General features: G+C 37.1%; 1 protein-coding gene across 12 annotated transcripts in view; it reads right to left on the bottom strand.

Annotated features, from left to right (window-relative positions):
* DNAH5 (dynein axonemal heavy chain 5) overlaps window positions 1-26,161 on the bottom strand; it is a 151,030-nt gene that overhangs the window by 35,967 nt on the left and 88,902 nt on the right. For all 12 annotated transcript variants that reach the window (XR_014578970.1, XR_014578971.1, XR_014578972.1 and 9 more), the window contains 13 exons: window positions 25,827-25,961; window positions 23,863-23,985; window positions 21,620-21,833; window positions 20,743-20,966; window positions 19,054-19,249; window positions 16,294-16,466; window positions 10,610-10,740; window positions 9,557-9,710; window positions 8,502-8,769; window positions 7,278-7,509; window positions 5,586-5,700; window positions 5,150-5,326; window positions 530-733 (listed from right to left, as the gene is read on the bottom strand). Coding sequence is in view for 7 of the 12 variants with exons in the window: in XM_083822381.1 (XP_083678507.1) it covers window positions 530-733; window positions 5,150-5,326; window positions 5,586-5,700; window positions 7,278-7,509; window positions 8,502-8,769; window positions 9,557-9,710; window positions 10,610-10,740; window positions 16,294-16,466; window positions 19,054-19,249; window positions 20,743-20,966; window positions 21,620-21,833; window positions 23,863-23,985; window positions 25,827-25,961 (2,346 nt within the window). In the remaining 5 variants the exon portion in view is untranslated. The remainder of the gene's footprint in view (window positions 1-529; window positions 734-5,149; window positions 5,327-5,585; window positions 5,701-7,277; window positions 7,510-8,501; window positions 8,770-9,556; window positions 9,711-10,609; window positions 10,741-16,293; window positions 16,467-19,053; window positions 19,250-20,742; window positions 20,967-21,619; window positions 21,834-23,862; window positions 23,986-25,826; window positions 25,962-26,161) is intronic.

A 26,161-nucleotide genomic window follows, 5' to 3' on the forward strand; every position in this document is an offset into this window, starting at 1 on the left:
TCTAAGTAGATTAATCATAACATTACTAGCTTAAACTATGAGCTAACAGATTTATTCACTGTATACTCTTTCCATTTCTACAGACATATAGAGCCAAAACTCCCAAATTTCAAAAAATTCTGACTTTATACATCCTAACAATAACCCATTCTTTTGTAAGCCACTACAAAAGTTACAATGCTCAAAATTAAAGAAAAGTTAGAAAACATTTTGTTTCTCTTTCTTATCAGCTCTAAGCAAACAGATAAGTAATGGCTATTCAAATGCTGAAAGCTCTAAATCATTTGTCACTGAAGGTAATTTCATTGCCATACTTAGGAGAAGCTGTAACTGATTTATGACCTGACTTTGCCAGATGGATTCAAATTTATTTTATTACAACATACTTATTTTTTAAGCCCTTAACATTTCAGATCTATTGTGTGCTTGATTTGCCTTGCACATTTGTTCTCCTATGAACACCAAAGGAAAGACTTTCCCCAATTTTCTTAAATTTAAAACAGTAATGAGCAGAAGGTTATACAAGTACCTGTAGGTTCTGTAAGAAGTTTCCTGCTGTCATCAGTTTCAAAGATTCTTGCCATGATGGGGTGGTACAACATTTTTCCTGATCAATTTTTACATTGTTCAGTTTTCTCTGGAAGAGCAGTAATACACAGTCCATGATACGCATAATAAGGTGAGGAGGTCGACCAAGTGTTCGGACAGTGGCAATATCTGCAGGTTTTATTGTCTACAAAATTGAAACAAACGATAAAACAATTAAACAATTATTGTTATTATTTATTAAATAAGACATAGAACACAAGGTCAGTGACAGCATTAATCCACTGGAGAATAAAAAAATTATTTTTCATGTTATTTCTGGTTGAAAATAATTTTATAATCCAAAAGCATGAAGCTAGAAGGACCCTTCAGCCATATTTTGACTACAACTTTCTCACAACTGCTACAACCACTTTTGACAAAACAAAGACTAAGATAGCAATATCTTAAAATTTTACCTAAATTTTGATTATAAAGCAAACCTATTGAACAGAAACACAATCTGGAATGGGAAATGCATTCTGTTGATACATGGTAACTGAAGGTGAATTAAGAGAACCAGTGAGAAGGCCTGATAGGTATATAGATATGCGCCTTCTATTTTATCATGCTGGAAATGTTCCTGGTGTAGAAGCAAGCCTGGGAGAATATATATATTATAATAATGTATGAAAAACTGGGCCCTATTAAGTATGGCAAATTCTAGGGTGCAAATGTAATGCTATAACTTGTAAGACTAGTGTACATCACGAATTTAAAAGGACCATCAGAAAAGACTACTGAAGATATCTCCTTAGAAATGCACCAACCCGAGCAGTTAGTGCACTGAACCACATACAGAGAAAAAAAAAAAAAGCCACTCAAAAATGGTCCCTTCCAATGGGCAAGGCCATTACTACAACAGTCATAGATTCAACAGAAACTAATAGGTTATTGCAGGAGTGATATGTGAATGAGTGAATGATACTTTGCATCTAACCTAGCAAATGCCTCTCTTGGAATTGCTAAAGGAAGTTTTTAATTACTTGTGTTTATACTTTAACAATGGGATTGAAAATTATTGTAGGTTATTCTGATCACCTTCCTTTTGCTTCCCTTCAAAACAGTGCTGTTTGTTGCACTCAGTGTGCACCTGAAAATTTAGCAGAGTTTTTCTAGATATACAACTGGAAACTTTAATCTGTGCTTATTAGTGACCATCAAGACATTCACCCCCAGCCATTTTTGCTACCATCCAAAATGTGACAAGAGTTGCATTCTATTCTATTCTACTTTTCACTTCTAGTTGTGCATTTAACATGTCCTTTTCATTTCAAATGCAACTAAGTTTTAATGAACTTTGACAATTCTTACCCAAACTTTAAAAAAAAAATAAATTTAATCTTCATATATCATAGAATACCTTGGGTTGGAAAGGACATTTAAAGATCATCCAGTCCAATGCCCCTGCCATGAGCAAGTACATCTTTCACTAGATCAAGTTGATGAAAGCCCGGTCCAACCTGACTTTGAACATTTCAAATGATGGGGGATACACAACTTCTCTGGGCAACATGTTCCAGTGTTCACTGGTTTGGACTGGGATAGAGTAATTTTTCATAGTAGCTCGTATGGTGCTATGTTGATTTGTGATGAAAAATTATGTTGATAACACAACCAAAGTTTTAGATGTAGTTGAGCTGTGCTTACAGAGTCAAGGTCTTGTCTGCTTCAGCCCTGCCAGCAAGGAGGCTGGGGGCACACAAGAAGCTGGGAGGAGACACAGCTGAAACAGCTGGTCCCAACTGACCAGAAGATTATTCCATACCATATGGCATCATGCTCAGCAGTAAAAGCTAAGGGAAAGGGGGTCATTTGGAGTTTGTCTTCCCAAGTAATCATTGCTTGTGATGAAGCCCACCCTTCCTGGAAATGGCTAAATATCTGCCCGCCAGAAGCAAGTGAACAAATTCCTTATTTTGCTTTGCTTGTGTGTACAGCTTTTACTTTATCTATTAAACTGTCTTTATCTCAATCCACAAGTTTTGTCACTTTTACTGTTCCACTTCTCTTCCAATCCCACAGGGGAAGTGAGTGAGCACTTGTATGGTGCTTAGTTGCCTAGAAGGGTTAAACCACAATACAATTACCCTCATCATGAAGAATTTCTTTCTTATATGCAGTCTAAATCTACCCTCTTTCAGTTTAAAACTAATGCCCCCTGCCCTGTCACTACAGGCCCTGGTAAAAAGTCCTCCATCTTTCTTTTAAGACCTCTATATACTGAAAGGCCGAAATAAGGTCTGCCCTGGAGACTTCCCTTTTCCAGGCTTAACAAGCCCAATTCTCTCAACTTTTCTTCGCAGTAGTGGGCTCCAGTCTTCTGATCATTTTCATGGCCCTCCTCTGAACCCACTTGATCAGCTCAGTATCTTTTTTGTACTGGCAACCCCAGAGCTAGATACAGCACTCCAGGTGGGGTCTCATGAGGGCAGAGTAGATGGGGAGAACCACCTCCCTTGACCTCTTGGCCATGATTCTTTTTATGCAGCCCAGGATATAACAGGTTTTCTGGGCTGCAAGTGCACATAGCCGACTCGTGTCCAATTCTTCATCCGCCAGCAGCCCCAAGTCCTTCTTTGTAGGGCTGCTCTCAACCAATTCAGCATCCAATCTGTACTGATATAGGAGCTTGTACTGACCCTGTCAAGGTCTCTCTAGATTGCATCCCCTCACATTAGTGTATCAACTGCACCACTCAGCTTGCTGTCATCGGAAATCTTGCTGAGGATGCGCTCAAACCCACTATCTACATCATTAATGAAAACATGAAACAGCACTGATATATGTTTAAAAAAAGCTTATAAACTGTTCTGTACCTAACAGTTTCTCAGTGTAGCATTGACAGTCCTAAAATATGTAAAAATTGAATGGAATAACCAACTATGGATTCATCACCTGGGAAATGGCCTTTATATTTAATTGTATATTTTAGTAGACATTTTTCTACTTTGCAAACAGAATTCCATTAAAGGAATCCCTCGTGGGAAGTTTATAAATCCATAATCATTGTGAATTCATTCCATGAAAGATGCAGCCCTATACAGACTTGTACAAAGAATTTGCTTAAATGAGTTTCTGAATGAATGAATGCATTCTGAGAATACAGATATGTACGCTAAACAGCTGAATTTTATGAGAGTTTTCCTTCCTCTCTTAGGCACGCGTAAAGCAGTTTATTATAGCAAATGCAAAATGAAAGAAAATCTGGAGATAGAGTAAGCCCAGTTAGCTTTCTCCTTTGTGAAGTCTCAAAATAGTGATAGTACAGCTTTTCCTTAAAAACAGATTTTCATTTATTAGAATACAAGATTTCAAGAACAACAGCATTGTTTTGGTTTGGTATCTTTGGCCAAAAGCAGAATGTAAGCTGCAATAAGACACAGGATAGAAGACAGGTCACCAGTGCTCTTTTCATACCTCAGATACTGCCCAGTTAGCACTGTTTGCTTATACACTTGTCAAAATAGTCACACACCTCTACATTTTTGCTGTTTCCTTTTTTGTTTGTTTGTATGTTGTTCATTTGTTGGTGGTGTTTTTTTTTTTTTTTTTACCTTCTCCTGTAGCTGAGTATCAGAATCTTATGATTTTTATTCCTTATTCCACTCTCGTCAGCTGTCATATCATCAACTTTCATTTAGACATTTCAATTCTGCCTTTTCAGAATCAAGGCAGTCAGGAAGTGTTAAGCATCTCCCCCTCAAAGTGAAGTTCTACATTCATAACATCCTTGAAAACTTATGCATACTACATTTTCAAGACTTTTTGATTTGCAGATCAAGATTTAGCCATCCTTCATGGTTTTTGTTCATTTTTTTCTATTTCTTGAGACACCAACACCTCACCAACCCAGATCCCACTATTGCTATTCACAACATAAATGCCTTAAGGGACATTCTCGTACACATTCAGATGAAAAGATATTAAAAATACCATGTGAGATCAACAAAAAATAGTATTTGTTTCATCACTAATGATGAAACATAAGCAGAGCATTATAATTCTATTAAAAAAGCTTCACAAAGAGTGGGTTGAAAGACTTGAAGTCCCATGGTGATTACTAGAAATCTCAGTGATTTAACATCTCAAAGGACAGAAGAAACTTTTTTGACGAAGGCAGAAAGGAGAGAATCACCAAACTCATTCAACATGAATTCATTGGCAAAAACTTAAAAACAAAACATGAGGTTTAGATTTGAATGTAATTATAACTGTTTTTACAGGAAAGGCACTCACTTCTTTGCTCATTGCACACTAGCTGTTTTATAACAGTAGCAACACTCAGTTACCAGTGTAATATCAACCTGCAGCAAAACATAGATAAACTACAGTTTCGAGTGAAAGTTAAAATTTGCCCTTTGCTGAAAAACTGCCCGTTTTAGATTTGATATTCAGGTGGAAAAAGACAAACAAAACAAAATCTAAACCTCAAAATATGTATATCTATCTGTACTCATCTTCTGCCACTTACATGGCGCATCTGCAATCTTACACGTGTTTTCAGAGAAGCACATCTTAGGGGAAAAAAATGTTATACTTGGTCCAACGTTTTAGCACTAACCTGTAAGGCTGCTTCTGCCTCCTCCAAAGCAGGTTTAGCAGCTTCCAACTTTTCTTCAGCAATGGCTTTGTCAACTGAGATGCTGTCTACAATAGCTTGGGCTTTATCTTTCACTTTCTGAACTTCACCCTTCACCTTCTCAGCAGCCTGTGCTTTTACAGTAACTTCCTTCAATACCTAGAATGAAAACCCACACGCTAAATATTCAAGAAAATATCTAGCTGGAAGAATTTATATTTCTGTTGTAAAATTTTATCTGTTGAATTCAAGTTCCCAAAACCAGAATGTTCAAACAAAATTACTTTGTTGTTACTGTTATGTTTCCAAGATCCTTTTTTCCTTTTTTCAACACTAAACTTCCTATTACTCAATTCATCTTTTCAAAATTTAAGAAAAAAAAAATCTAAGCACTATACACTTCAAAGTTTGTACATACCATGTCAGCTTTTTCATTGGCAATTTGAAGTTCCTTTTCTTTTATCTCCAGCTCTTTGCTTAAAGCAGCCACTGAATCAGAGGCTTCTTTCAATTTTTCCAGTCCGGTATTCATTCTGGAGTTAAAAAGCAAAAAAAATAGGAAGTATGTAATTTCTCAATTTCCAAAATTCTCAATTCTCAACTTTCCAAATTATTCCATCAGTAGAATGAATCTAATACCTAAGGATGTTTTACACACAAAATAAAACTTCTTCAGAAACTTCCACATATGCATCTGATGTCTTCACAATCAAGAAAGTGAACCATAAATACTTGCCTAAAGAGAGCATATGACTTGAAATGTTCCACACTTTTAAATCAAAGAGTATGCCTTTATTATTGCATTAAAATTGTATATGTTAGTTCCACATATGTCACTGTCCCCATTGAGTTCCCCATTGAGGACTGAGCTCTACGCAGCAGAAAGCATTTTCTGATTACTAAAATCCTAAGAAATATCTCAAATCACTATTTCTTGTTTGAAGAGGATGTTGAGGAGGTTAATAAAATCAAAATATCAAAATCAAGAACAACCAAGAGAGATTAACAGGAAAACAGCACTGAGATAACACTTTTATGATTGAGCATTAAATTGGCCCTTCGACAGCACTTTTTTGTTTATCAAAATGTAATTCCTCATAACAAGGACTTAAGTTTAAGTGAGCTGTAGACTAGGAAAATATATGTTTGGCATAGGAGGGACAGAAAGAACTACAGAGGCTGCAACTGCAAAGGCTAAGCAGGACTGGAAGAGGTAAATCAAAATACAGAACAGATAAAGAGCAACACCTGCTAAAGTTCTTGAGATTCTGCAATTAAGGTGAAATAGAACAAATTTCTATTCATGTATTCATCTGGTACATTTGAAGCTCAGAAAGTACAACACTGGACCATCTCCCTGTTTTACAAGTCTTCACGCACACCATAACAACATATTTCTAATTCAGTTTGGCTTTCAAGTTAAAGAATGTTTCAAAGTGAAATAAATTAGTTTGAGACTTTCTTAAAGGCTTCCAGCTCTCTGTGTCAGTTTTTCAAAATCAAGGAAATAAGTTTTCTTAAGGGTGATGGCAACTGATACACTAAATGCTAATTTTACATTCTAGTTGACTATTATTTCTGACGTGAAGTTAAAATCTGCAAACAGACTGCACTAGTTTAATAAAGTATCTGAAAAGAGGAATATACAAAAACACTTAATAAGCCAGAAGTAAAAGGTTCAACAGCCTAAAGTATACCATGTAATGACAAACCAAAAATACCAATGATCTTTTTTACATGTTCATATCAGATCAATACAATTGTTTAGCAAGAAAACAAAAGCTGCTCTTGGGTAAATCAAATGTTATTTTGAATGTATTGTTAAATAGCATGTAGCTGTTTTCCTTTATTCATTAGAATTGCATGGTAATGGTTTATATTAATTTATTTCCACCACCTTGCTCTTTAATACATCACTACCTTTTAGTCTTTAACTTACATGTGAAAAGCAAATCTAACATTTGTTCAATTACACCTTTACCAATTTTAGGAAACCCCAAAGAAAACTTCTGCTATGCAGAGATAAGCCATACATTGGAATAAGTAGAACAGAAAATACCTAACAGAGAAAGAAAACTACAAAAAGACAATAGTAAACTGAGCACTATACCTGTTTGCTAATGTCTGCACTTCTGCATGCTTTTCTTTGTATGTAGTTTTATATCCCTGAATAAAAGAGAGGTAGGATTTGGGAGTCACATGTGTAGGACGTCTGTATCTTTGAAAGTAATCAGAACACTTCTCTGCCACTCCATCCTGGAATGAGCCCATACACTGCACAATTTCCCTCTTTGTCTCAGCAGTGCAGTCCATAGCATATGAGGACAGGAAATGTTCAGATACTTAAGAAAACAAGAACAACATTCAAATAAGTAAGTGTTCAGGAAAGACTCTTAGCTTATAAACAAATCAACGTGCATCATCATTATGTATACATGGCTATGTATACATGTATATATATATGACTGTCTCATGACAAAGAGAAGTATTTCACCTAATTTATATCATCTGCTAAGAGCAATTGATCTTTGCACCACTTACTCATATATATTTGGCTCAGTATGTGTCTAAACTTTAAATTGCATTATATATCTAACAGTTCACAAAGCAGTATTCTGTCTTTTAAAGGATGGTATAGATTACACCAGGCAATAGCTGCAGAAAGGAGAACACCTCTGGAAGAAAACTCTTTATGCAAATGTTATTGGCAATCTGAGATTCATCCTATCATTGTCTTCTATAAATTTAGAATGTAAAGACTAATTATCAACTTACTGACAGCTGTGACATGGGAGATGCTTTCACATTGCATCAACAAGATACTGTGTCAGATCTCACCCAGCTTCTGAAACCCTGGTCTTCATTCTGCACTAGCAGATTCTTAAATTATTCCATACTCTCAGTAAAAAAATTATAGCCAACAATCTGGTATCTTTTCTCCTCCCAAGTGTGCAACTACTTTTTCTCCCTGAACCTGTCCAACTGCTAGATATCAAGGATTACATAACCACAGACTCCCCCTCTACACCTGATCATAAGCACAGTTACTAAGTCACTTTCTTTAGTGGTATCTTGCTTTCTTTATTAACGCTTTAAGCCTTCTTTAAGAGAAACTTTTCTTCTAATGGTATTCAAAGCCCTTCCTTTGTTAAAAACATTTCAACAGCAAGGAGAAAACATGTCCATCAAATTTTTGAACCAAGCAAGTTTCTTCTGCCAGTGTGCTGGCAAAACAAGCTTTGCTTGCATTCAAAGCTATTAATACAATTTCACGATCACCAGTCATGAAATAAGTCATGAATTAAGTATCTCTGAAGACAAAACCTACACCTACCTGCCACTAAAGCATCTTTAGGCCAGCGGCTGAACCAATCTATAGTGCATCCAGAAATGAGAGCAGGGAACTTCAGGGCCCTGTTTCGAAACTTTTCACCTACTGGTGAAAAGCAAAGAACCACATGGAGGTTCTGACGGACTCTGGTCATGAAGTAATCATACAGAACTTCACTGGTTGGAGGTCTACGTGGATGTTCCTTTTTCAAGGCAGGTATGAGGTCACTAATGATCTCATCTATTTCATCACGTGCAAATAAGTTTGACACCTTTGAGAAAAAAAGAAGTTGGTGGGGTTTTTTTCCATGTTTTAGGAAATGATCCCATATAGAATATATAAACAAGACTGATTTAATGCATAGTTTTTCAGGAAAGAATACTCATTTCAGATACAGAAGTTATTAGGACCCAAACCACTCCTTTAAACCAGAACTTTTTCTGAAGAGACTCCATTATACACACTGAAATCTAACTTGCAGTAAAAGTAAAATCCATTCTCCCATGTGAAAAACAGAGCATTCTTGTCCAATGACATTTGCTTACTTCTCTTAATATTCTACTAAGTAGTAGAGATGACATGAAAAAGACACACATCTTCAAAAAAAAAAAGAAAATTTTAAAAAATCAAAAAAGATGAAAAACAAAAGCTATCCCATCCATTCTGAACACAATTTTACCATACAAAATCTAATGTATATTTTTAATCTAACATATAATTTTGTTAAACTTCAGTGATATTCCTTAAGTCTCATTTTTTTTCCAAGCTATTATCATGTTCCTGACAGATTATCAATACACTTAGAAGGAACTGACTTAGACAATTTCTCTGTATGGAAAGATGATGCTCATTCTAAATTTTACCATAGTTTTGTCTCACTCTGTAACCTAATACAAAGGTTTATTTCAATTTTGATAATATTGTAATGATAATAAGCACTCGAGTGTTATTTTGTGAAACTGTGCCCCAGACATATAAAAGAATATTAAAATAAATTCAGTTATTACTTCAGATATTTTTTTAAAGCAAAAAAAAAATATCATCAGAAAGCATCCTACCTCCCCTGATGATAAAACATTGTTCAGGTATTCCAAGAAAGACTCATCTTTGACCTCATTGTCTGTAAAAAGAAAACATACACCTTTCCCTTGCAGTCCTGATGTTCTGTACAAGAGTTTCAGATCTTCCATCAAGTTTGAAGTGTTGTACGATCTACAGGAAAACAGTCCTATTAATGTTTAATCCTTTTTAAAAGGGCATCTAGTTAAAAAAAAAAAAAAAAACTAGCAAACTTGAGTAAGAAATAATGTCTTGGAACTTCGGGCAAAAATGTGCCAACTGTCCAAGAATTTTTATTTAGATTAGCTGGAAATACATCGCTCATTTCAAATTTTCCCATTAAATAGCTAATCCATTCTTCTCTTTCCTGACCTCTTTTTCACACAGCAGCAAAGAAATTCAAAACATTTACCTTCTCTACAATGAGATCATCTTACTTGAGTGCTGAAAATATTCCCTGATCATTGAGATGTCCTGTAGACACTTTGGGAGGCACTCATATTCTCATAGAAAGATTTATAATTATTTTTAATTTATTTTGTGAGTTATTCCAAAAAAAAAAATGGACTGAATACTATAAAATAAGGTAATATATACCTGGAAAAAACTGTCGAAATACTGGCATATATCAAACATCGTATTTAACAAATTAACAGGCAGTGGGTAAGTATTCCATCTCCTTACACAAGGCATTACGTCAAATATTGCAAGATAAACTCAGAAAGCATTATGGATAGATACCACCTACAAATATGTTTAGTTCAACACAGTGTACTGTATAAAGACAAAGGGTAATAATAACTTTATACTGCCAATATTCCTTCCCACTCAGTGAAACATATGAAAAAAATTACTATTTCAAAGAAGATAAAAGTTTAGACTCACTGTATAAAATCAAGTAAATTTAGACGGTGTGAAAGGATTTTTCATGTTTTTATACTCGAGGCAACAGTGCTCAGTCTACATTGCACTTGTTCTTTCTCTCACTGGGAGCCTAATTTATTTAAAGGAAGACAAAGTATTTATTTTCTTAAATTTTATTTTATACTCACCGTGTTAACGTGATCTGCAATGTATCATAGCCAGCTATGAACGATGCCAGTCTTGTCAAGCTCTGCTTTCCTGAGCCACCAACTCCAACTAAAAGAGCATTTCCACGAGGAGTACGAATCACCCGAGAAATCTGTAGATTAAAGCCATCTATTGCTAAAATGTGTAACAGTTACATACCAAAAAAAAATCCAGTGCTACTGCAGTAATAAAATTCTGTTAGAAATGCAGAACAAACTGAAATTTTAAGTTTTAATTCAAGGATTTAATTCAAGGATTTAATTCAAGGATTCTATATTATTATTAATTATATCCTATGGGCATTTGTACTTTGAAGTATTTTCTGTAAACCTTCCAATAGCAACCACTTGATCCCACCACTACAAACTTTCAATTATCAATAGAACTGCATCTCACACTTCCACAAAGCATAAGCAAATCTCAGTAGTGATATGCTCTCATAGCATTTAAGATTATTTAAATTGGGAAATAAATTATAATTTCCACAGTACTATAGTCTCTGGACAACTTTAGCAAGACTCATCTCTCTAGGTTCCTTCATTGTGACCAGAAAGACAAGTTGTCCCAAGACAACTATTAAATTCAGGAAGAACAGTCCCCCACAGTAGGTAAAAATTGTATATTTATAATCAAACTTCTTAAGCTTCTAGTTTACTTGATTATACAAACGCACAATACCAGTATGAATATTTGTTCTCTGTGAAACATCGCCCATATAGGTCCCCCTCTCCTTCCCGTTTGTTATTTCTCTTTCAAGTGAAAGGTAGTAGTTACTTACTACTCCCCACTCCAATTCATCACAGTGCACTGTAAACAAACAGACCCTTTGGAATTCAAAGCAAGCACATTTTCAGCACTGTAAACTCCATGCAGAACTTGTTCCGCTGTCCACTGCCAAAAAAAACAGTACCAGGAAATCTGGAAACAGGTAGACCATAGAATCATAGAATATCCCGAGTTGGAAGGGACCCATAAGGATCATCGAGTCCAACTCCTGGCACCACACACATCTGCCCAAAAGTTTAGACCATGTGACTAAGTGCACAGTCCAATCACTTCTTAAATTCAGACAGGGTTGGTGCAGTGACTACTTCACTGGGGAGCCTGTTCCAGTGTGCAACCACCCTTTCGGTGAAGAACCTCTTCCTGATGTCTAGCCTAAACTTCCCCTGCCTCAGCTTGACACTGTTCCCATGGGTCCTGTCACTGGTGATAACGGAGAATAGGTCACCTGCCTCTCCATTCCCCCTCGCAAGGAAGTTGTAGACTGCGATCAGGTCCCCCCTCAGCCTCCTCTTCTCCAGGCTGAACAGGCCAAGTGACCTCAGCCGCTCCTCATATGTCTTCCCCTCTAGGCCCTTCACCATCTTCGTCGCCCTCCTCTGGACACTCTCCAACAGTTTAATGTCCTTTTTGTACTGTGGTGCCCAGAACTGCACACAGTACTTGAGGCAAGGACGCACCAGCGCAGAGTAGAGCGGGACAATCACTTTCCTCGACCGACTAGCGATGACGTACTTGGTGCATCCCAGGATATGGTTGGCCCTCCTGGCTGCCAGGGCACACTGCTGGCTCATATTCAACTTGCTGTCAACCACAACCCCCAGATCCCTCTCTGCGGGGCTGCTCTCCAGCATCTCGTCGCCCAGTCTGTACGTATAGCCAGGGTTGCCCCGTCCCAGGTGCAGGACCCGGCACTTGCTTTTGTTAAACTTCATGTGGTTGGTGACCGCCCAGCTCTCCAATCTGTCCAGGTCTCTCTGCAAGGCCTTTCCACACTCAGCCGAGTCCACAGCTCCTCCAAGTTTGGTGTCGTCGGCAAATTTGCTCAAAACACCTTCTAGTCCTACATCCAAATCATTTATAAAAACATTGAAGAGGACTGGCCCTGAAATGGAGCCTTGAGGGACCCCACTAGTGACCGTCCGCCAGCCAGATGTGGCCCCATTTACCACAACCCTTTGAGCCCTGCCCGTCAGCCAATTGCTCACCCATCGCATGATGTTTTTGTTTAGCTGTATGCTGGACATTTTGTCCAGTAAGATCCTATGGGAAACCGTGTCAAAAGCTTTGCTGAAGTCCGAAAAGATCACATCAGCTGGTTTCCCTTGATTGACTAGATGGGTGATCTTGTCATAAAAAGAAATCAAACTTGTTAGGCAGGACCTACCCCTCACGAACCCATGTTGGCTGGGACCAATGACTGCATTGTCCCCCAGGTGCGCTTCAGTAACTTCAAGGATCAGCCTCTCCATAATTTTACCAGGCACTGATGTGAGACTGACAGGCCTGTAATTGCTAGGGTCTTCTTTCTTACCCCTCTTGAAAATTGGCACAACATTTGCCAGCTTCCAATCCAATGGGACCTCTCCAGATTCCCAAGATCATTGAAAAATAATTGAGAGAGGTCCCGCGATGACGTCCGCCAGCTCTTTAAGCACCCTGGGATGAATCCCATCCGGACCCATGGACTTGCATGGATCCAGGTGGAGCAGCAAATCCCGCACACGTTCAGGGTCGGTTTGGAGTTCGTCATTCCCACTGTCATGGTCCTCCAGCTCAGGGTACCCTGGGTCCTGAAGCCCATCATCAGTGTTGAAGACAGAGGCGAAGGCGGCATTAAATGTTTCTGCTTTGCCTATGTCATTGTCTGTGAGGAGACCCTCCCCATCTAGTAGCGGACCTATGTTTTCTTTGGTTCTCCTTTTTCGTTCACATATCTAAAAAAACCTTTTTTATTGTCTCCCACAGACATGGCCAGCTTCAACTCTAGCTGGGCTTTGGCCACACAAATTTTATCCCTACAAACACGAACAGCATCCTTGTATTCCTTCCTCGTCACCTGACCCTCCTTCCAGCAGCTGTACACTTCCTTTTTTCTCCTAAGCTCCAGTAGAAGATCCCTGGTCAGCCAGGCCGGCCTTCTGCCCCGCTTGCCTGACTTCCGATATTTTGGAATCGCCTGATCTTGTGCTTTTAGGAGGCAGTGCTTAAAGATTGACCAGCACTGATGGACGCCAATGCCTTCAAAAGCAGTTTCCCAGGGGACCTTGCTGACTAGTTCCCTGAGCAGCCTGAAGTCTGCTTTCCCCATATCCGGGGCTGAAGTTTGGGTGACAGTTTTCCTTCTGTCACCATAAATTCTAAACTCAACCACTTCATGGTCACTATGACCGAGACGGCCGCTAATTGCCACGTCTCCCACAAGACCCTCTCTGTTCTCCAGCAACAGATCTAGGAGGGCACCTTTCCTAGTTGGCTCTCTTAGCACCTGCACCAAGAAGTTATCATCTAGGTGCTTTATGAACCTCCTGGACTTGCTCGTGTCAGCCGTGTGGTGATCCCAGTTGACGTCTGGCAAGTTGAAATCCCCCATTAGGACAAAGGGAGTTGATCTCGAGGCACCTCTTAGTTCTGCAAAGAATAATTCATCGGCGTTGTCGTCCTGGCCAGGTGGTCTGTAATAGACTCCCACACAACGACATCCCCTTTATTTGTCCGTCCCTTAATCCTTACACAGAGGCTCTCAACTTTGCCATCGCCAACTTGAAGTTCCACACAGTCCAGCCCATGCTTCACACACATTGCCACCCCGCCACCTCGCCTACCCTGCCTGTCCTTCTTGAAGAGCCTGTAACCATTTATTGCAACACACCAGCCACAGGACTCATCCCACCAGGTTTCTCTTATGCAGATGATGTTGTAGCTGCAGGACTGAGCCAAGACTTCTAGCTCATCCATTTTATTCCTCATACTCTGTGCGTTTGTGTAGAAGCACTTCAAATGCGCCTCCCTACACACAGCACCTTGTGTAGCTGACCGAAGGGCCTCACTAGCACACAGTCCTTCTGATTCTAGCACACCATCCCTTAGCTCATCACCAGCATGCCTGGTTTTATCCCCTGTTGTCGTATGCTGAGAAAATATGCCTTTAAGCATAGGAGAGGAACTTACTCCACATCCCACCAATTGCACAAGAACAGATACTTGCAGCACACAGAGCAGCCTGTATTCATTTCTGGAACAGCATGGAGCCACTTGCCCAACCAGCTGGTGAGCAGCCAGTCTCCTCTGCACAAGCAATGACACGCAGCATTGGTTCCTGTTCTCTTCATTATCCTCAATATTTCTCTGATGCCTCTAGAATTCCATCATGCCATTAAGCAGTCTGAGTCTGAAATGCAAGTCTATTTACTTGCAATTCCTGTAGCAGACTTTTTCACAAGTTATTAAAAATCAGCATGTCTGCTTCTTGCACTTTTAAAATTATATATGTCATATATTGAACACAGTGTAATTGCTATTTTTCATAGGTTAATGTTTACAAGCAAAGATAAAATCAAGTATGAAGGCTTATTCTAAGCATACTTAATATTTAACCTGAGAAATAAAAATACATTTGCACACCACCCCTGGAATATTACTGATCACTTCAATTATGTCTACTATTTTTTCCCTGGCAGAGGCACACAAGCTGTATGCTCAGAAGCTTTGTTCTAGGGTTCAGATATTCGTCAAATTTTAACTCATTCAAGTGATGCCACATCAGCTCAGATTAGGCATCACCTTAACTGTGCTCACCTAGCTTTCTCCTAGAGCCTGCCTCAACTCTAGCTAAGGTATAAAGCTCAGACCTGCAGAGCTGTAATTGCTGGTTTCAAGAATATGGGATCAGACAAGCACTGTCTATTCATTTTATCCAAGAGAATACCAAGATAATGTTTCAAGTATTTATCAGCTAGCTAACCAGAGAGAGCAAGAGATTTTGGCCAGATCCTGAATTTATATAGAACTTTTTACTAGGAGTAAACCAGAAATTTGGTAGCAATTGTGATGACAATTTAAAAATTTTCAAAAAGAATTCCCCAGCAGAATAGCGTCTATTTTACAGACAAGACCTTAAAAGAAAGAATTCAATTTTATGAATTGATGTGAATCCACTCTAAATTTTTGAAAATTGCAGATGCAAAGTGTTTGCATAATTCAATTTAAATTATTTTTATATTTATTTTATCATTTCTTAGGATAGTGCAACCCGATATTCAGTTCTTAATAATTTTTATAAGAAATACTGATAACCTCATTGCACCACTGAGAAATAATAGTTTTTCTTAAGTTACAAAAAAAAAAAAAACTCCTTTGTATGAAACCTATTATATAGGAACAACCCTATCAAATTATGGTTAGGTCTAATCCATAGTCAAAGAAATTTTAAAAGAAGTGAGCATACTGTGGATCTTCAAAGAAAGTTCAGACTAGATTTATTCCTGTTCTGCTGTACATACTTCTTTATCAGCAGCCAATTATGTCCTAACCTGAATTTTATTTCACTCATTCCAAAGAGAGGAAGGGCTCTTAGAAGAATCAATAAGAAGAAATGTTGAAAAAGAGTTAGATACTTAGGAACATGATCTCACTAGATATAAAAGGTAGATATAAAAGAATAGTTCCATCTGGTGTATTTTCAGAAGAGTGGAGTTTTAACACTTGGTCAAAGGGTGAAAGAAACTTTTATAGCAAAAAATGGCTTGTTTCAATTTTAGAAGTATTTTACCTTGATTTGTACATACCTTCACTGATTTTCAAACACAACCAAGTTCATATGTGTAAGGACATGTGGAAAAGAGCAACAGCGATAAAAAATGTCAATACAATAAGACTGTACCTTTACTAAATGAATCATAGCATCCTCAAAGAAAACCATGTCCATTCCAGTACCACGGACATTCTCATTGTATGTTTGTAAAAACTTATTTAAACAATTCCGTAGCTGATGAAAGCAGTAAATTGGTTCATAGATTTTCGGGATATCTAAATTAACTTCCTCTAATTTTTCACCTAGAACAGAATACAAGTAACAAATCCTTAATAGTTTAAATGACTGAAGAAGGCAAAATGTAAGGATGAGTAAGTGAAGGTAATCAAAAGTCCCTAAGCAACCAAAGCAAGATTTATTATACATAATATTGCATATTAGATATACATATAAGAACGCTACTTATACTCTTTCTACAAGGAACAATAAAGTTCAGTTACTTAATTTTTAAAGGCAAAACCAGGAAAAACTAAGAAGCCTTCTTTCTCTACCTCTGAAACGTGAATAGTGAAAACTTGAAATTAACTGAGATGCTAGAAGCAACAGTAGCAACAGAAAATAAATAAATATTGTAGTCAAAAATCGCAAGTTGATTAAATCTCTGCACTAGTGAAAAATACTACTAAAATTAATAATTTATACACACACACAAGAAATGTATATTCACTGTAAAAAGATAAATATTTGTTTCAGCAGGGATCTGAAAACCACAAGAAATTGTCAACTCCTTATCCAAAGAAAAGGAGGAAATTGTGCTACCGTCTCAAATTGCCATTCATAGGCATTAATCATGCTTACAGCGGTCATGAGCTCCACTAGTAAAAAATGTTACAGCAAATAGAATCAAAGCATGGCTGAGGTTGGAAGAGACCTCTGGAGGTCATCTGGTCCAACTCCCCTGCTCAAACAGGGCCACCTAGAACCCAGGACCATGTCTAGGTGGCTTTTCAATACCTTAATAATTGAATATTCCAGCTGCAAATAAGGTTCGTAAAAGTTGAATGAGACATTTAAGCAACTAAGTCTTACTCAGCTACAGATAAGGACCTAATAAGAAATACAGCAAGGAGTTAAACTGTAGTGATGTTTTTACATTTCTGAACCATTTAGGAGAATTATGTCAGCTTTCTCTTGTTCCTGCAGTTTTATTATTAATGACAAAAGACATCATGATCAAGTACCAGACCTAAGAAAGGGCAGACATTTAAATTATTTACAGAGGCAGCAGGTATAATGTACTAAACTCTTCCCTAGCCCCAAGATTCAGAATCACAAGTACTAAATAGCAATGTCATAGCTAATTGATAAAAAATACCTTCGAACAGTTTGAAGGTCTGCAGAACACAAGCATTACTAATGATTTTTTTGTGAAGCTAAGGTCTGAAAGTTGAGTTAAGTCAAAGTTTTTTGAGCTACTTCATCTCATCTCTGCATATTTATCTCAGGGACAAATATATTGCAATAGTACAAACCAAAGAGATACAGGGCATATATGTCAGCTTAACATTAGCCTGAGCATAGCATTATTTGAAATTATGTCAGATGTCTTTTTCAAGTATTTAAGAACTCAGAAACACAGCTGCTGCTGTTACACTCCATCATAATGCTCAATACTAAATTCTGTTACAGGGACAATTAAAACAAAATTACAGTTTTTATGCTTTTCACTTAATGCCACAACAGGAAGGGGTTCCCAAGACTGACACACATATCGAGGATGAAACAAACCCTTTCTAAATTCAGGCCTCTGACTTTGTATTGAGACAAAGTTTCATGTCAAAACGCATATTACTGAGGCACGCATAGTTAAATAGTCATGATGATGAAAGTTATTTTGAGAAATACATGCTTCTTTTCACATTTACTTTTTGATAATGTGGATTCAAATTTTCTCATTAAAAGTCACTTCTCGCTCTCTCTGTATGCATTCTGACTTACATTTCAGTCCTCTCTATATTGACACAGTTCACAAGTTATTTAAGGACATATTTGGCTGCTTTCTCACATCAGTTTGCTTTCTACATGTATTTCATTACTTTAACTCAAACATTTCCTACCCTTTACTCTCCTGTTGTCACTTCTTTCTGACTACTTAAATTATCCAAGAGATTTAAGTTGCATTTAACTACTTGTGCCAACTTTTTGTTGCTTCCACTACACACCAATACAATGATATGGACAGATAATTGAATCACTCAGTGGTTTAATAATGACGTTCCCAAACCAAAAACAATTATTCCTTGTTCTTATATATCTACTAAGAAATATTGCCAGGTTATGTAGTTATCTGGGTCTGCAACGCACTGTTTTTATTTAAAATACACAAAGACATTGTTACAAGCTACATGAAAAATTCAAAAGGTTTTACTAGTTTTCCAGAGATTTTGAAATAACTCCCATCTGTTATAAAAGCATGTATCATGTATGTCCTAGAAGTTACTGAGTAAGCCCGGAGACATTCGTATACCAGGTTTCTATGGGATGGTGCTTTTATCTAGTACTGCAATCCAACTAAAATCATTTATACCATATTTCTTTCATCACTTTAAAATAAGGGACTCATGCTCACTCTTTGTCAGTTTTGTCAACCTACTATGTTCATGGCTGTTCTATACAGATGACCAGAATAAATATACAGACTTATCCCATAAACATAATCATGTGCCACAGATGGTAACATAGACTACACTGGACAGTCACTGGACAGGACAGGCACCTTTGATGCATAACCTTACTATGCATGTTGAGACATATTTACATTAGCATCTATTTCATCATACCCCCTTCCCTATTCTTGCCATATCCATGGTTATCAGAGCCCATCCTTACCAGTTCTTTCAGGTCCCTCCCTTAAGAAGTCAACAAAGAATGCATCAATTTCAGGATTCAGCAAAGCTTTTTTTTCTTCAAATTCCTCCTCAATGAGTTTTACCACAACTGTGTTAAACCACTTTACATCTTCTGAGGTTGTGAAACGATCAGCAATAACACACTTACATTCATGCTTCCACAGTTTTATCAGTACCTATTTAAACAAAAGACAAGGCTTGCAATAGAATACATATGTCATATTTTTAAATCATATTAAAACTGGAAAATAAACAGTGGTATGTTTGGTTACAGTCAGCAAAGAGACCTTGGGCTTCTCATTTTACCAAATAACCCTTTAATTTTATATTAACTGTGCCAGAAGCCTTTATCTAGCATTCCAAACTGGAGCATATTTAGCTAATGAAGCTTTTATTTCTGTAGCCTTAGGACTAGATCCATACATGGTAACACATATTTATACACTCATAAATAACTTCTGTAAGCAGTTACATTTTAGATGGAAGTTGGGTGGAAATAACAGCATCACAGCATGAGCGATTTCATGCCAAACATAAATGTCACTCCCAACAACAAACTCAAAGTAGTTAGAGAAAAAAAATGTATAGGTGTTTATATTATTCCTTGTCCAAATTCAATTTACCTTTAAAGTCCTTCTGTTTGGTCAGAGGATGGAGTAAGAAAACCTAAAGGTTTTTAATTCTGGCAGCAGTATTTTTAATCCTATCAAATTACTACATAGTAGCAGAAAAAATTCCAAGTACTCCTTGAAGAACTCATTTGAGCCTACAGCACTTTGCATAACTGATGCATACTATGTCAGGTCTCAGAACTAATATGTAAATTCATACAATCAGATTTTGAGCAATATTTATATGTAAAATCACCTTAGTGCTGTATATTTTTAGTTTTGAAAATTAAAACCAATACTAAAATTTAAATTTCAGATATAGTAGAATGCAGGAGCTTATTCAACAACCAGGGAAGTACACTAAACATGAAGTGATTATGTAACCCAAATGTACAACAATTTTTTACCATAACCATTGCTTTTCCAGCACTTCATGTTTCACTGCTCAAAACACTAAATGGCTTTTCCTTAAAGTACCTGAAGGAAAACTGATGCATAAAGTTGTTTTGTGTTTTTGTTTTTGTTTTTTTTTTTTCCTGGAAGAAAGGTGGATTATGGAAAAAAAAATCACATTGACTTGTTATTTTCTCTTCCTTTTAAGTTGTTAGCCAGAAATCAATTTTTAGACAGATATTAGGCAGTGACTGAAAGTCTCAAGACACTAGCTGGGAGAGGAGAAATGTTCATCTAGTTTAACCAAGATAGATGAACTTCTATCTATTTAAAATAAAGTTCATTGTTTCTCATAACTTCCTTCGCTCCCTGCTTTTAAATAAACTAGCATTTGTCAGTAACAGTATAAAAGCTAGCCTTCTTCTCTCATTTAAAAAAAAAAAGTTTGAGTTATAGTCAAGTTCTTAATTCAGGTGGGACTGTAAAAGCTGAACAAAAATGTTGCGCTTGCCTCAGAAAAAGCTGAAAAATGTTTTTCAATCAAAAAGGATTTGTTTCTAACACAAATTCAAATGCCAAGAAGTTAGACTCTTCATCTTTTTTTTTTTTCCACTAATTGTATACTAATTGACTATATGACAAAAACACTAACGTGATGCACTTACCTTTGGTTCATTGATGACTTCTGATGTAGTATTCAGCATTCCTTGCCAAATTCTTGAGAGATCTCTAAGGTTGAAGATATAATGGAACTTGGCTGGTGTGGGCAACATTTTTAGCTTGGTAATCTGCCACAGCCTGCGTGTCAGTGGCACTAGCTTGGCTACAGTTTCTTTCACGTCTTCTGAAAATCCCCTCTCACTACAATAATGCCCTTCTCCAATTACACCTTTGAAAATGAAAATTGCCAAATGAAAGATTTTCTAAGAGGCATTAGCACAACAACAAGAGTTATGATCTTTTCAAGTGTGTTTTTGTTGTGTTTTTTTTTTTTAATCCCCAAAACCTTAAAAAAAAAAAACAAACTTGTTGAAAGGGCTTCCCAGTCTTCCTTATTCAAATCTTCATTCTCTTGGTGTTACAGCATATCGTGCCACAAACACACTGGACATTTAGGTCTTAGTTAACCAGCCTCTGAAAGTCTACTTTAGTCTACCAACGCAGTTCACAAACCCTTCATATAGTCAATCACTTCTCTGAGAACAGTGTGTTCCTGTCTTTTGCAAAAGCCTACCTATTAATCGCTCATTCTTAGCACCAGTAGCACCTTAACAACTCTCCAGCATTGCCACCAAAATAAGAAATGGCCTTCATGCCTAACCCTTGGCATACCAATAGATCCTGAGATATGACTGGGCCCAAAAAATTGCAGATTACTGAAGTTGCAGGTGGGGAGCAAGTGCTGTAGGAAAACACATTGGTAAGCAAATTAGAATGGTATTAAGCCTAAATGTTAATCATAATATTTAGAGAGAGAGGGATAAAGAAAAAACAACTACCATTTTCAGAAATTGGATGGATACAAAGCTAATTTTTCTTTACCAAAAATTTTGTCAATAGAAGAATTAGATGGCAGAGTACAGTTGAACACAGAAAATTGTCTCTTGAGTCTCTGTGGAATGTCATTGCGGCCTCCCCCAGGATGGATCATGGCAGCCAAAAACTGAATATCCACAATGTTGGTAAATTCGCCTGGCTTTTCCAGATTATACATTCCATTCTGTTCCATAAGCTGCCTTACTATCTCATTAGTAACCTGCAAAATAGCCAGGTAGTACATAACAGAATATTATACACACAACTAAATGAAATAAAAAACATACTAATGTACTTGAAAGTCCAATAAAGAATATAACATTATTTTCTCCCTGAAGTCCTTGCTTTTCATTTGTTTGTTTGTTTCTGAAGAAAAAATGTACTGCTAGGCATAAGCATACTTAGATTGTCCTTTCCATTTGTAATATCTATGGACAAGAATCCTGGTGGGAGTAGAATTCCTATCTTAGAATTAAATCCTCATTCCCAAATTCAGTCTTGCTTGATTGCTGCATGATTTCCAATACTTCTGTATTGGAAACACTTCTGTCATGTATCTGTACTGGAAACACAAGCTGATGTATCTTCGTATGTTGCATCTGCTACCAAATATTTTGATGAAATTTCCATGTGTAATAATCAGAAATGAGAAATGTTTTTTCAAGCTGCAAACACAGGATTACTTCCATTAAAAAAAAAAAAAAAAGCAAGGTTCCTTTATTTAGCCATGAATGGAACCCCTTGCTTTCTTGTTTGACCAACCCATTGACAGTACACTGTAAAAGTATACTTCTCTAGAAATTCTAACATTTAATTAGTTTCCAATGCAGTATAGTTCAGACCTATCTTGCCAATGCAGATAATGATTACTTCAATTAGTTACCAAAAGCAGAAGTCAGTTCTTACCTGTCAAGTTCATAAATTTTAATTATTGTCTACAAAGCCAGTTTGCTATCACAATTTGTGTGCCAAGAGGTTTATTCTAACCAACATTTATTAATTGTTTTGAGTAAAAAATGATTATTAAAAAACAGTGTTAAAATTATATAGCCATGTTTTAACTGGCTAACTGAGAATCTCCAAGGCTCAGTTCTAGGGCTAGTCCTATTTAACATTTTTATCAGTGATCTAGATGCAGGAGAGTAGAGCATCCTCAGCAAGTTTGCCGATTATGCTAGAATCATAGGGAAGTGCTGTTGACTGTCTGGAGGGATGAGAGGCTTTGCAGACGCATCCAGTTAGATTGGAGCACTGGGTGATTAGCAACAGCATGCAGTTCAACAAAGGAAAATGCCAGGTTCTGCACCTGGGACACATACTGCGAGTACTGCTGGACACGTACAGACTGGGAGATGAGTGGCTGGGGAGCAGCTCAGCAGAAAGGGACCTGGGGGGTGCTGGTCAACAGCAGGCTCAACGTGAGGCAGTTTTGTGCCCCGGCAGGCAAGGGGCAAAACACATTCTGGAGTGCATTAAATACAGCACAGCCAGCCAGTCAAAAGAGGTGATTCTCCCGTTGTATTTAGCATTGGTGTGGTCTCACCTTGAGTGTTGTGTGCAATTTGGGGCTCCACAATAGACATGTCCAGATGAGGGCAACAAAGTTCATACAAGGGCTGGAAGACATGTCCTGTGAGGAGAGGCTGAGGACATTTGGGTTATTTTGTCTGGAAAAAACGAGGCTGAGAGGTGATCCCATGGCTCTCTGCAACTCCCAGAGGAGGGAAAGTGCGGAGAGAGGCACCGGTCTCTGCTCCCTGGTCACTGATGGCGGGATGGAAACAGCACAAAGCTGCGCCAGGGGTGGGTCAGGCTGGAAGTGAGGAAAATGTCTTTACCATGAGGGTGGTCATACACTGGAACAGGCTTCCTAGAGAGGTGGTTGATGCCCCACGCCTGTCAGTGTTCAAGAAACATTTGGATAATGCCCTCATTAATACGCTTTAACTTTCAGTTAGCCCTGAAGAGGTCAGGCAGTTGGGCTAGATGATGTTTGAAGGTCCCTTCTAACTGAACTGCTCTATTCTAGTCTATTCTAAACTGCTTGTTTAGTCAGTACACTTATTTTAATTAAGTTCATGATAATATAAAGCTGGACGGGTTCTTAAAAAAAAATACTTTAAAAACTAAGTGTAGATACCTTGTTTATCCTTTTATTGCCTGTCTGAAAAGAGAAGCCATTTTACAGTGTAACAAGGATACAAAGAAAATATTCTCTGCCCGCTTCTTTCCTTTTTTACAAAACTAACCTGATCTCCCCATTCATTTATTATGGGCATATTCACATCGTCAATGAAGACTGTCATCTTTTTGCCTGCAGGCGGACCATACGTTGTTCCCATGCGCTTGTCCACATAACTTTCTATCGTGCGCTGTTAAAAAGCAATTATTAATAAAATTAGCCCTTCTTTTTCATACATGATTCATTCATTAACCATATTATGGATAGGTATATAGTAAGTTTCTGTTACATAGATTTTTACAAATTCTGATTTAGAAGATTTAGACAACGCATTCTAGAGGTCATTGCAGTAATCCAACTAGACTGTCTGAAATCTCGTGCTCTACAGCATTAGGTTGGCATCAGATATATGAAATATACAGTGTAGACAACCATGCATTAGTTTCATAATTTTGAAGCCATCTCAAACTTTTCTTTTTCAGTTTCCAAAATCAAATAAGAAAAAATGATTACCAGCAGTAAGAGATAAAAATGTGACTAATAAATTTTGTCTGTTTGCTGATCTTCTCAATTTTAGGATACCATTTTAACATACTATTAAGATGCTTGTTTGACATTATTGCAAGAAATTAAGAAATCACCAGGCTTATTTTTGTACATACAAACACTAAAATGTATTGAGACAACATTTCAGTTTTTGTGATGTTAATGAGAATTGTAAAACGTATGCATCATCTTCATCTACATTTGTATTCTGCTAACGTAATTTATAGTCCATGTAGCTGAGGAGGACATTAAATAATCATTGCATCCACATGTGAGGTTAAAGGGAGGAGTATTCATCTTGAGAGGGAGCAGAGAGGAAATGGATAGGGGAAAACAGTCACGCTCATCTGTTTAATGCTAAAGCTTCCAGTCCTGAAATTCAGTTTTGTTAATTACTAGTCAGACACTGAGACCTTCAGCTAAGACAAGCTAAAACAATCTTTTGTCCTATTTCATAGAATAATGCAAAAATATCATAAAACTTCTAATGAATTTTAAGAATCTTTTATTGTGATACATATTTCTTTTGTCTGTCTTCTGCCAGTTCAACTACCTGCTAGCGTCTGTAACACTTTGACAAATTAAACATCTATTAATATTGCAAGATTAATATTGCAATAATCTGTCAGAAGTGATTCTTGATGACTTTTCCAGCAGACAACAAAATACTTCATAAAATCATAAAGTGATAATTCACACACACAAACTGAAGAGACTTAATGAAATATCTTCGTTTAGAAGCATGCTTACCACCACTTTTTTCCTTTCATCTTCTCACTATATATAAGCAAGCTATGTATATACTATATTATATAAGCTATATCTTATAGATGACACATTAAGTTTATAGACAGCACTTCTGCTTACAGCACAGACAGTGCTTAGGCTTGGCATATGAAACCACACTAAAAATATTTCCCGTATATTTATTGCCAGCAGGTTAAAGAATCTTGAGATAATTCAAAGTAGCTCAGCAGAAATTTAGACAGGCAGTACAATGCAGGATTTAAGGATTCATAGTTCTGTTTAGAGCAGCTGCACTGCATGTGTTACTTTTTAATGAGTAATATAATTTACTCAAAATGAAATTGCAGACAGCACACATTATGACAGATTGTTGTGGGTAGCACTTACTTTACACATGGATTTTAGTGAAATCTGAGTGAAGTTGCCGACAGCTCTACCCAATTAGTGAGAACTGATATATTTGACATAAAAATATTAAGTACGATCAAGGAAATAATAAGCATGGTATTGTAAAAGTCTAAGAATAGCTCAGTAATTATTGAAGAAGTTAAAGGACACATGGTTTACAGAAGTCTTTTTAAATCATGTGCTTCGTCCATTTCAGCAGGTTCTTTTTTGTTTCTGCACTCATCTGTAATTAAATAAACCACTTTCAGCAGTATCTTCCCAAGAAATTCTCAGTACATCCATTAGTCTCTGAATCCAGTCATGTTATTAGAAAGTGAATGACTACTATACCTGGAAAATTAATGGTGTAGTTGCAGATGAAAAATTCAAACTCTTAGCTATGTGGCTTTCAGGGTTGTATTTTGACATAAAACCTTTGATGATAACAGTCTTTGCAGTTCCTTGCTCACCAATTAGTAGGACAGCCTAGACAAAGACAACACAGAAATAAGATGACACACAAGAGCCATGTATTTTGGCAACACCTCACCAATCCCGTGTATCTTTTAAGCAGAGATTAAATTAGAAAAACTTTTAACAAGGGATATATAGAAGCAAAATAGTTGATGTCTTTGCAGGCCTCACTAGTTAAACATGTGCAGCTAATGGTCTTGTCAGTTAGCACA

This window comes from Anser anser, assembly GCF_964211835.1.
Source record: "Anser anser genome assembly, chromosome: 2".
Classification (NCBI taxonomy): domain Eukaryota; kingdom Metazoa; phylum Chordata; class Aves; order Anseriformes; family Anatidae; genus Anser; species Anser anser.